The sequence below is a fragment of the Pelodiscus sinensis genome, chromosome 28, assembly GCF_052426305.1.
Source record: "Pelodiscus sinensis isolate ZL-2025 chromosome 28, ASM5242630v1, whole genome shotgun sequence".
Classification (NCBI taxonomy): Eukaryota; Metazoa; Chordata; order Testudines; family Trionychidae; genus Pelodiscus; species Pelodiscus sinensis.
The window spans coordinates 13,038,434-13,050,727 of record NC_143079.1 but is presented as its reverse complement, the minus strand read 5'-3'; the positions used below and the strand labels follow the sequence as shown (position 1 = coordinate 13,050,727).

Here is a 12,294-nt window from a genome sequence, read left to right as displayed (position 1 = left end):
CCATACCAGGGGGGGCTGAGGCATCCTAGGCCTGCCCTGTAACCTGGTGACATCTGTGCTGTGCTGTATGCTGGAGAAGGAATAACCCACCTCTATTCTACTGGCTGGTGGAGTCTGTTCGTGCCATTTCAGAGGTGCAGGAGGCGGGGGAACCCCAACGCGTCGTCACAGCCCAGGCCCCCGCCCTCTGCAGCCGTCGCAGAGCATCCGGCCAAGGGCACGGCCAACGCCCCACTGAACTCCGCCCGCCCTGGGCACCGCGGAGCAAACGCAGCACCCCTGGGCCCTCCAGAGACAGGGGAGCACCCTCCCTAAGGCGCCCACCGCTGCCCCGTGCCACGCGGCCCGGGGAAAAGGGTCCCGGCCCTTAGCTGCACCCCCCGGCGCAGGCCAGACAAACTCCCCGCGTCAGACGCGCGGCAGGCCGGCAGCCAGGCCACAAGGGTCACGGGATGGCGCCCGGCCACGCCCAGGGAATGGCACAAGTGCCCTGGAAGCTCTTCCCGGGTGAAAGGAGGCAGGAGGGGGGACGTTCCCGGGGAGGCCTGGCCAGGGGCACGCCAGGCGGGGTGGGGAGGAGGGCGGCTGCTTTATTAGCCCTGCAAGGGAACAGTTGGGGCCCGCCAGCCCGAGGGCAGCTCCTGGCTTGGTCCCCGTGGGACCGTTTCCCTCCCTCGCTCGCTGCTTCCGCACAGAATCTCCGCTCACCTTAACTCTGCCCCCTGGGCTGCTCGCCAGCGTCCAGCCGGGTCTCCCTGCCCTGGGCGAGGGGGCTCCGGGATTTCTGCACCAGCCAGGGTGGGGGCCGGGGGACGCGCAGGGGCTGCTGTGTGCCATAGCCGGCAAGGTGAAGACGTGGCTGGCGGGGCCCAGAGGAGAGAGAGAACCTGACAGTCGGACCCCCCCCTACAGGCCGGGGCACAAGGAGAATCAGTCCTGGGTGCCCCAAGAACCATCCCAGAGCCTCCCGGACTCCATTGCTGGGGGCAGGCCCCGGGACACCCTCCCCCTCGGCTCGCCCCCCCCGGCTCGCCCTGTTCTGGCTCACCGCCCCCCAGCTCACCCTCCCCTTCGGCTCGCCCTGTTCTGGCTCATCACCCCCCCGGCTCACCCTCCCCTTCAGCTCGCTCTGTTCTGGCTCACTGCCCCCAGCTCACCCTCCCCCTCGGCTCGCCCCCCCCCCCGGCTCGCCCTGTTCTGGCTCACCGCCCCCCGGCTCACCCTCCCCCTTGGCTGGCCCCCCCGGCTCGTCCTGTTCTGGCTCACCGCCCCCCGGCTCACCCTCCCCCTCGGCTCGCCCCCCCCCCCCCGGCTCGCCCTGTTCTGGCTCACCGCCCCCCGGCTCACCCTCCCCCTTGGCTGGCCCCCCCGGCTCATCCTGTTCTGGCTCACCGCCCCCCGGCTCGCCCTGTTCTGGCTAACCGCCCCCCCGGCTCACCCTCCCCCTCGGCTCGGCCCCCCCGGCTCGCCCTGTTCTGGCTAACCCTCACCCCCGGCTCGCACCCCACCGGCTCACCCCATCCCAGCTAACACCACCCCAGCTTGCCCCCCCACCTCCTGGCTCACACCCCCGCCAGCTCACCCTGTCCCAGCTCACACACCCCCGGCTCACCCCCCCCGCCCCCTGACTCACACCCCACTGGCTCACTCCCTCCAGCTCACCCCCTCGGCTCGCCCCGTCCCAGCTGTCTCGGGCGCTGCTCGGGCCTATCGCTGCAGCCCCTCAGCGCTCCAAGCCGCCTGGAGTGAGTGTGCAGTGCTCCGGCCAGGCCTGGCTAGCCCAGAGCCGCGCCGCTTGGCACCGACACGGGGGCAGGAGCCCCGAGGGGGGCTGAGGTCCAGCAGAGTTTATACGAACAGTAAAACGTGGCCCGTCTCCAGGCCGTGTGGCTGGCAGCCCAGCGAGCCGTGGGGCAGAGAGGACTGTGTTACCGCCGTGCTAGAGCCAGGGAAACCGAGGCACCCAGCCGCACGCTCACGGTCACAGAGCCGGGAAGAAAACCCCGGCGTCCCTCTGGACAGGATCGTTTCACTGCTCCGGGATTTGACGCACGAGCCCCTCCATTGGCAGCTCTGGCTGGCAGGTGTCAGCAGTGACCCCTCCCTCGCCCATGGACTGGAAATCTCGGCGTGTCTGAACAGGCCGAGTCCCGAACTCCTCCATGCGCCCTGACCCAGGCGGGCGCCTCGTGAGGTCCCCGTCGGAGCCCGGCCGCGCACCCCGAGGTTAGACAGAGCCAGAGCCGAGCTGGCCTCTGCTCCTCGTGCGAGTGCACTACGAGCCCGTCTCTCCTCACGAGCGCGTGACCCCTGCCTCATTCAGCACCCAGGATGGACGGTCACCACCTCTTGAGCCGCTGCCCCGTGAGAAGTGGGGAGCTTTGGGGTTCAAAGGGGGTTACATGCAGGGGGCTCAGTGCCGGATGTTACTGGTTTAATGTGACGGGGGGGGGGGGGGGAGTTTGTCGTTGCAGGGAACGGCCCAGAACTGGAGCCAGCGTCTGGTGCCCCCGGCCCTGCTCAGAGGACACGGCCGGTCCGGCCAGAGGCCAGACAAGGGGTTGCAGAGGGGACCCCGGCGCCCGGCCCAGCGGGTCCCAGCGAGGGGGGAACATGGGACAGGGAGGGGGGCAGCGAGGAGGGGCCCAGGTGCCCCTGTTACCTGGGGAGAAGACACTGGCGGGGGAGGGGCTGTGGCTGGGGTGTTGGGGGCTCTGCTGGGAGACGGGGGCTGTGTTGGGGGCTGAGAGCGGAGCAGGCAGGACTCAGCCGGCTGCAGGGGAGACTGACGTGGGGGCCGGGGGGCCCAGGCCGACTGGCCTGAGGGATCCGTGGCTGGGTTCAAAGCTCCATAGCCCCTCCTGCTGGGCGCTGGCTGGGGGTCGCCCTGGGCTGGGAACAGGCTGCGCTGCCCCCTCGGGGAGGGGAGGCCCTGGGGGCCAGAGGGGGGGACCCCCGAGGGGCTCACGCCGGAGGCCCTGAGAGGCTCCGTCCCGGAGGCGGAGGAGCAGCCCCCCGGGTGAGGGGGCCCCCAAGAGAGGGTCGCCGCAGGGGAGTGGGCCCTGGGAAAGGGCTGTCCCACTGCGCTGGAGGGGGGGTCCTGCCCGGGGCCGAACGGGCCGAGCGTGGGCACGAGCTGTGAGCCGGGACAAGGGGCCACTAGTGGAGACCAAAGTGGATCGGCTCCGCTCAGGCCGCCTGCACCGACGTGGGAGTCGGACGGAAGAGACGCTCATTGCAGAGCTGGAGTCGATGGACCTTCATCCGTCCGCACTGGGGGAGGCCAACGGGAACCAAGCCCCCCCCCCCGCCTTTACTCCTCGCCAGTGGACGAGCGCCAGCGCGGCCGGGGAGCCCTCGGTATTTGATTTAGAGGGTCTTTACTAGACCCGCTGAATTGAGCTCCGGAAGATCGACCACCGCAGCGCGGCTCCTCTGGGAAGGGAAGACGTGGCCGCAGCTAAGTGCCACCCTTTGAGCAGCAGAAGGGCCCGGACACACAGAGCCCAAGTCTAAGCATGGACACGCCCGGCTGGCTCCCCGCACGGCCCTAGCGCCAGCAACCGCCCAGTGAGCTCCAGCGCTCTGCCTCGGCCAGCCTGCTCGGGCCAGGAGGGACCATCGTGTTCCTCCAGTCTGAGCCCCGACGTCGCGGGCCCCAGGACCTGGCCCGCCCCGGGACACACCCCGGACCCCGGGCTCAGCGACAGACCCCCCCACGTCAGACCCCACGTGGCAGAGGAGCCGCCACAGGGGGAGGCGAACACCCCTCCCCCCAAGGTTTGTCTGCCAACCCGACCCGGGAAAAGTTCCTTCAAGCCCAAAGCAGGGGACCGGTTTGACCCTGAGCACATGGGCCAGGCCTGGGCCCTCCCAGCCCGGGTCTCACCCCAGCCACTGGGAGAGCTGCTAGGAGCAGCTGCAGGCCAGCTACCTGTCCCCGTAGCAGCCTCGGCGGGAACGAGGGGTGCAGGGAGCACAGCAGCACCTCCAGGTTTCAGCCAGTGCAGCAGCCGCCCCCCCCGTGTCCTGGCTGCCAGCCCCGGCGCTCTGCTCCTGGCCCCAGCTCGGGGGGCGCAGACGGGGTCAGGGGTGGGGGCTGCTCAGACCATCCCCTCTATCTGCTCAGCTCAGCAGTGAAACCAGGCAGGCTTTGCCCCCCCTGCTCCCCAGGAGGCTGTCCCGGACGCCGCCCCTCCGACAGCTGGGGAGGCGCTGGAGCGCGCTCGGTGCGAACGGACAGGACCCATTTTAGCAGCCGGCCTCTGACAAGCTGCACTCGGCGTTTTATAACTGCCAGACCTGAGACCTGCACAAGCCTCCTCCCTGAGCCACGGGCCACCCGGCTGCCACGGGTCCTGCGCCTGCTCCAGCCCCCAGGAGACGGGTGGGAGCTGGGGTGGCCAATGGTTTCAACAAACACACGTGACATGACAGCACAATCGACATTCCGTCCTAGTGAGAAAATCCCGGACAGTTCTATTGTCTCCGCTCTATTGTCTCCGCTCTATTGTCTCCGCTCTATTGTCTCCGTGTGTTTCCCGGACAGAAAGCTCCAGTACCGGACTGTGCGGTTCAGCACCGGACCCCTGGCACCCCTAGTGGGAGCCACGCCACAAAACCCACCTCCGCTACCTCCGGCTCCTTCTTGGACGATCTGTGCCAGACCCCCAGCCTGGGGCGGGCCCCCGCGGGACACTGCAGCCCGCTGCCACCGTCGGAACCCGGGGTCAATGAGATCAAGTGCCAGGACCGGGGAGCACGGCCGGCTCGGCCTCCGGCAGCAGGCTCCTGAGTTGCCAGCCCTCCGGAGACTGAGGTTCACCGGGCACGTCGCCCTCTCGCCAGGACACAGGAGAGCGCTCCAGGCCGGCTCCAGGGCCAGCCCGCAGCGGCGTGTCCGTGTCCACGGCCCAGCCAGTCCCGCAGGGCTCGGGGGAGCCAGACCCCGTAGAGCTGTAATCAAACCCAGGCGGCTGAGAGCCTGGATTCCAGCAGGGCGGGCCGGCCGTACGGGGCAGCGCGAGGCGGGGCTGGCGGGTCCCCTCCGCCATCCCCTCAACTGTGTCACTGCTCTTGGGCTTGGGGCAGGGGCTTGTCACCTCAGAGCCAGCTGCCCCCCCCATTACTCCCAGCGCTGCCTCGCCTGGAAGCTCCGGGAGCCCGCCCCTCTCACTAGAAGCCCGTCCGCGCGCCCTTCTCCCAGCACCGTGCTCCGGCCGCCGGTGGCACCCAGAGCTAGCGCCGGGCAGCTCCGTCCCCTGAGCCTCGGAACCAGCCTCTCGCCTTGGCCTTGAGCCCCGCGAATCCACCGGCCGCTCGGCCTCCGTCGCCCCCACCCGCCCTCCGAGTCCACGGCACCGGCCCGGCACCCGGCAACGACACAGCGCCTGTCCTGGGTCCCAACGAGCGCGGCGTCTAATACGCGCCGGCCTGTCACCCTTCCTCCGTGCTGCTGCCCCCAGGCACAGAATTTTTCATGCTGGACACCACAAGCTCCCGCAGCCTCCCCCTCAGGGCCGGTTCAACTCCCCATAGCATCTCCCCGCACAGACCCGCTGCCTCTCCCCACGGCCTCTGAGCCCCACATCCCCCCGGGTCTGCGCCGACCCCTCCGGGCCAGCTGAAGTGCTCGGTGTGGCAGGTTTGGTGCCTTATCGGGCAGGCCCGGCCCTGGTTCTGAGCAGTTTCCCTGGTTTGCCCTCTGAGCGTTGCCCCAGACCACCTGGTATATTACAGCCGCGCTCTGCCGTGCTCTGCCAGGCTGGAATGCCCACAGGGCCACTGGCTGCGGCCACGCTGCCCCCAGCCAGACGGAGCGGCTGCTGTCTCTCGCTGTACGCTCTCCCCAGTGGCAAGGGCCCCGGCCCCCCTCCTGCTCCGTACCCCCCATGCAGCCCAGCCCGGCTCGCGGCCCCTCTCCTGGCTCGTCTCAGGCCCCGCTGCCCGCGCTGCGTTCCAGGGGACGGGGAAACCCGCCTGCCTGCCTGTCGCTGCACTCGCCGGGGGGAGGCATGAGCCCCACGGGCCTGTGCCGGAGCCCTCGGCCGGGCCCGCTCAGCCTATGGAGCAGGGCGTGGGAACCCCGGGTCTCCGGTCTGTGGCCATACAGAAGAGGGAGCCCCGGGAGGCTGACAGGCGGGAGGGGTCCTCCGAGAGCCGGCCCAAGGCTGGGGGCGTAGCCCTGACCCTGCGGAGCCAGGACAGAAACACTGCGGGAAACCCGCAAGACCCACCCCAGCCTGCCCCGGAGGCCCCTTGGAAACAGCCCCGCGGGTGGGGACGCCCCGGGACGGGCGGGTTTTAAGATCTCTCCACTGGGAGGTTTTTAATCCACGTGCTAAGAGCTGCCCGGAGCTTGTGTCGCGCCGACTCCAGACCTGGCTCCCGTGCTGCTGCGGAGCCCCAGGGCCCCCTAAAGCTAAAGGAGAACCATGTCCCAGTCACCGGCTACTGCCTGCGCCTCACAGCCCCGGCCCGGCCCGTTCTGCGCTGCTCCGGCCCGGCTGGGCCTGCTGAGCCCGAAACCCGCCCGACCCTGCTGCACCGTGTTCTGGGCTGCACTAAAAGGCAGGTGGTGAGCAAGACCCGACGAGTCACTGCTCCCTCGGCTCCGCGCTCACTGGGCCCCAGCTGGAGCGTTGGGTCCAGAGCTGGGCCCCACATTTCGGGGCAGAAGTGGAGAAATGGGAGGAGATCCAGAGAAGAGCCACAAGAACGAGGAAAGGGCTGGAGAACGCGCCCTGTGCGGGGAGGCTGGAAGAACCGGGCTTGTTTCGCTCAGAAAGGAGAAGACCGAGAGGGGACATGAGTCTAACAGGGTGTCAGGGGGAGGAGGGAGACAAACCGCTCCCCTCGGCCTCTGAGGCCAGGACAAGCTGCAAGGGGCTTGAACTGCAGCCAGGGAGGTTTAGGTTGGACATTAGGAAACACTCCCGGCCTGTCGGGGGCTAAACGCTGGAAGAAGTCGCCGGGGTTGTGGAATCCCCATCGCTGGAGACGTTTCCGAGCAGGCTGGACAGACGCTGTCAGGGATGGTCTGGACAGTGCTGGGCCCTGTCGGGGACGGGACTGGCCTCTCGAGGGCCTGGCTGCTTCTAGGATTCAGCTCAGGCAAGAGCCTCAGGGAGCAAGAGCCCTCGCCGTCAGGTCCCTGCTCCCCAGCCACCAGCTGGGACCAGGACAGGGAATCTGCCACAGCCAGACACAAACGTACTCAGCATCTCCCCGGCCACATTCGCACCCGCTCCCTGCAAAACGGACGCGAATACAAACCCTGGCGGAGCACAGGGGCCTTCGGCTACGGGCCTGGTCTAATCCCCCAGTCCCGCTGCTGGAGCTGTGCCCATAGCATGGGGGCAGCACCGCCCTCCAAAGGGTGAACGCCGCGCTAATTTCAGCTCCTAAAACAAGAGCCAGGCTAACCCAGTGGCTAGGAAGGGGGCCTGGCAGCTGGAAGACCAAGAGTTGATTCCCTGCCCTGCCACATCATTCCTGTGACACCTCTGGCAGGTCACTTAGCCTCTCCATGCCTCCGCTTCCCACTTGTAAAACAGGGTTAATAGCCCGGGGCCCGGTCAGGGGAATACCTGGGGGGGGACAGAAAGCCGCGAAGAGGCGAGCAACGCTCAGCGAATGGCTGGAATTTCTGCAGCTTCCAGACAGGCACCACAAACACCAGCAAGCGCAAAAGACGCCCACGGCTCTAAGAGGCCAACAGCGTCCCCACCCCGCCGCAGCCTGCAACGGCAGATTCTCTGCCACGTGGCCCTCACCCCCTGCCGGTCCCAGTCACCCCCTGGAGAGGCCCAGCTTTGCTCAGGATTGGGCCCCACACAGGGGCACGCCCCCAGCAGCGAACGTGGGACCACAGGGAGCCTTGCTGGGCCGGTACCTTTCCATGCCTGGATTCCGGAAACGTGTCACGCAGCACAGCCCCTGCCCACCAGCGGCTGTTAACCTCCCAGTCTGCAGCCACGGAGATGGCTGGGAAGTCCAGACGGGGTAGGAAGCCAGGTGAAAATGACCAGGCTGAGCAAGCCACGGCAGGCCACGCCATGCCACGGGAAACGGGATCTCAGGTACGTCCTGCGCAGCGCACGGTCTGCAATGCATTGTCCTCCACTCCCCCCGCCCCCAGAATTACGCCCATTGCACAGATGGGAAGGGGGAGGCGGGAGCAGAGAGTCCAAGTCGCCCAGAGTCTGTCGCCCCGCCGCCCCCTGGCAACCGCGACACCTTTGAGAAGTGAAAGCTGCTTCCGCTGTGGAACGTCCCACGTCTCCCGAGCACAGCAAGGGGGCTGCGGGGGTCAGAGCCCCCTTCTCCCCTGGGCTTGGCGATAACTCGACTGGCTGGAGAGACTGGCATGTGATTCGCTGCCTCCCGAAATGCTGCCGGCCCCGCGCCCCGCCTCCATCTCAGCGGTCGCGCCATGGAATCGGTGTACGAGCCGGTGTCTCCCACACCGGGGCCGCGACCCAGACGCACACACAACCCGGAGGCTGGGCTGGGCGCAGGCAGGCAGACAACGGGGTCACCGGGCCGCAAAGCTCACACCCCGCGGGCGCCCCAGCAAACGGCCCGCGAAGGGTCCCCCTGGCCCCGTCGCGGCTGCCGGCGACGGGGGGAGGCCGGCGGATTTCCCAGGCCAGGGAGCCGCGCGGAGCCTACCTCTGGCGGAGAGTTTCTTGGTGTTGATGATCTTGGCGGCGTACTCATGGCCGGTGCAGAGTTTGACGCAGCGTCGCACGACCGAGAAAGCCCCCCTAGAGAGAGGGAGAGAGAGAGAGAAAATAACTTCCCAAACTCCGCAGCTGCACCTCCCGCAGCCGCCGCCGGGCCGGCATGGAGCCGCGCAGCGACCGGGAGCCAGGTGCGGCCCGGCGGCTGCTTCCCGCTGGCTACGCGACGGTGCCACCAGCACAGACAGACACGCCTGGGACCCGGCTCCCTGCTGGGGAGTTGGGCTGTAGCGGGGCCAGGAGCCATGGAAGAGTGGGGTTGCCGGCTTCGCAGGGCACATTGTGGGGGGGGGTTTCCGTTTTGTGGGGTGACCCAGGACCTGCATGTTGTCAGGGGATCCCTTCATGCAGGGTCTGAAGGGGCGGAGCCTCTCCCTGCACAGGGGGCGGAGTCTTTCCCATGGATGGGGGAAAGGGAGGAGCCAGTCCACAATGCATTGCAAAAAAATGAACATTAGCATATCGCCCCCAAACGCCCATCCGTCCTGGCCCAAGCCAAGTCCCTCAGCTCCCCGTAATGCAGCTCAGCACGACTCACCCTCCCGCAGCCAATGTTCCCTTTAATCTTTTGCATCCATGTGCAGAATACATTTTGTTCTGTGCACTGAGCCGTGGGCAGATGTGCACCACCAATAGAAACACCTGCTGCCGGCTGTGGGCGCCCTGCGAATCAACTGGGCAGCACCTGACTCTCTCCTGGGTGGCCGCCCAAGTGCAATGCAGCTAGGGGGTGCACCCCCAGCCTGTCTTCCTCCCTCCCTGCCCCACTGTGGCCCCACCATAATCTGCGCCTGAGCCTGGCTCCCCCACGCAGCAGCCAGCACAGGACGCGGCAGCATCTGCAAAGCCAACCCCCCCCCCCCACACACACACTGCTGCAGCCCAGCAGCCCCTACCAGAGCAGCCCCCCCCTCCCCGCAGCTCCCCCGCAGCCTCCGGCTCCTTTCAGGGCAACCTGCCATGAGCTGCTGCTGTGCTCGGTGCTGCACGGCACCCTGGATGCCGCCGGGACCTGCCGCAAGGCGCAGACGGGCGGGTAGGGGGTCGCAGGCCCAGCGCAGCCTGCAGAGACAGCGGCAGGAGCCGAGCGCTCCAGCTGTCGGCACCCGGGGCAGAAATGTTCTAAAGCACCTGAAGCGACTGAGACACTTTGGCCCTGTATTCAGCAGCGGCCTGGGGCCAGACTGTCCAAGGTGTTTAGATGCAGGGCAGCGCTGTCGGTGCACCTCAGCACTGTGTCCCATGGGGTTTAGGCACCTCACCTGCTGAGGCACTCTGGTCTCTCACTAGGTGCCCCTCTGTATCTTTCCCGCTCAGGCCCCAGCGCCCGCAGCTGCCTGCACCCCCCAGAGTGAGGGCTCCCGGGGCGTCTCTGGGGCTCCCAAGGCTCAGCGGCTGTTTCACCCTCCCAACTGCCGGCCACTCGCAGGGTCCGAGAGCCTTGGCTCCGGCCCCAGCGTCTAGGCCCCAATTCAACAGCCCCTGAGCTGGGGCTGGCCCAGGCCAGTCGTGGGGCTTTTAACTGCAGTACAGCGGGGCGCCCCCGACCCTGCACCCCGTCCGCAGCCAGAGGTGACTCTCCGCCAGCCAGTAGAGCAGGGTTCCTGCTTCTCCGAGATACAACACAGCACCGGCTCATGCGGACACAGGCGCCAGGGCAGAGCCTGCTCCTCTCGGGGGGAAGCGGTTCACAGGCCCCTGAACGCCCCCTCCCCCCATCTTGGACTTAGTCTGTTTTCTTCCTGCTTCCCCCAGCGAACACTGCCCAGCTCCCAGGCCCTGCCCCCCAGCCAGGAAATTAGCTGAAATAACAGTAAAGAATAAAATCGTCAGACACATAGAAGAACATAATTTGTTGGGCAAAAGGCAACATGGTTTCTGCAAAGGGAAATCCTGTCTTACTAATCTATTAGTTATTGGAAGGGGGTCAACAAACATGTGGACAAAGGGAATCTAGTGGATATAGTGTACGGGCAGTCCCCGACTTACGCGGATCCGACTTATGTCGGATCCGCACTTACGAACGGGGCTTTTCTCGCCCCGGAGCTCGCGGGCGGAGGGACCACCCAGAGCGCAGCGGTCCCGCCACCGCGTCCTCCGGGGCGAGAAAAGCTGCTCCAGGTCTCCCTGGTGTGCTGGGGGGGGTTCCCCAGCACAGCAGGGAGACCCGAGCAAAGCCGCACAGGCGGCGGGGTCCCCCGCCTCTGCGGCTTTGCTCCGGGGCAAAGGAGGAAAGCCACACGGGCAGCAGGGTCCCGCCCCAGCACAGCAGGGAGACAGGAGCAAAGCCGCAGAGGCGGCGGGACCTCTGCGCCTCCGCGGCTTTGCTTGGGTCTCCCTGGTCTCCTGGGGGGAAGGGGGCGCAGCTAGTGCGCCCCCCCCCCCCCAGCAGACCAGGCTTTTGTTGCGGGACGCCTGGGGTAGAGCAGCTGGGGAGCTGCCGGGTTTGTCCTGCGGGGACCTAGCCAGCAGTGCCCCAGCTGTTCTGTCCCAGGAGTCCAGATTCAGCCGCTGTTGAAACTGATCAGCGGCTGATTCCAGGAAGCCGGGGGCAGAGCTTCCTGTAGTCAGCCTCTGATCAGTTTCAGCAGTGGCTGAATCTGGAGCCAGTTCCGACTTACATACAAATTCAACTTAAGAACAAACCTACAGTCCCTATCTTGTACGTAACCCGGGGACTGCCTGTACTTAGATTTCCAGAAACCCTTCGACAAGGTCTCTCACCAAAGGCTCTTACGTAAATTACATTGTCATGGGATAAGAGGGAAGGTCCTTTCATCGACTGAGAACTGGTTAAAAGACAGGAAACAAAGGTTAGGAATAAATGGTAAATTTTCAGACTGGAGAGATGTAACTAGTGGTGTCCCCCAAGGGTCAGTCCTGGGACCAATCCTGTTCAACTTATTCATAAATGATCTGGAGAAAGGGGTAAGCAGTGAGGTGGTAAAGTTTGCAGACAATACCAAACTGCTCAAGATAGTTAAGACCAAAGCAGACTGTGAAGAACTTAAAAAGGATCTCACCAAACTAAGGGTACGTCTACACTACAGCGCTAGTTCGAATTAACTTAGTTTGAATTAGTTAATTCGAACTAAGCTAATTCGAACTAACGCATCTAGAACTAAAAACTAGTTCGAATTAGCATTTTGCTAATTCGAACTAGCAAGTCCACACAGAGTGGACCCTGCCGGAAGCAGTGCCGGCAGGGCATCAAAGGAGGACTTAGAGCATGGAGATACTGTCTCAGGCCAGCCGAGGGCTGTGCTTAAAGGGTCCCGACCCCCACCCCGGACAGACAGTTCTCAGGGGTGCCCCGCTTGCAAAGCAGTCCTGGCTTGGAGTGCCCGGAGTGCCCACACTGGGCACATCACACCACTCGGCCATCAGACTGGCTGCACTTGCCGCAGGCTGCCATCTGGGGAGAAGCAGCAATTGGGGGGCTGCAGGAGAGCTTCCACCCCCAGAAGTCCACAGAGCCAGCCCAGTCCTCCCCATCGGGGGCTCGTGCCCCATTCCTCCCTCACCTCCTTCCACTTACCCTTCCCTAGCC

General features: G+C 66.0%; 1 protein-coding gene across 30 annotated transcripts in view; it reads right to left on the bottom strand.

The window, feature by feature from the left end:
* Positions 1–12,294, bottom strand: part of CAMK2B (calcium/calmodulin dependent protein kinase II beta) — a 122,268-nt gene that overhangs the window by 96,786 nt on the left and 13,188 nt on the right. For all 30 annotated transcript variants that reach the window (XM_089773870.1, XM_089773869.1, XM_089773865.1 and 27 more), the window contains exon 2: positions 8,674–8,768. In XM_089773870.1, the coding sequence (XP_089629996.1) occupies positions 8,674–8,768 (95 nt within the window). The remainder of the gene's footprint in view (positions 1–8,673; positions 8,769–12,294) is intronic.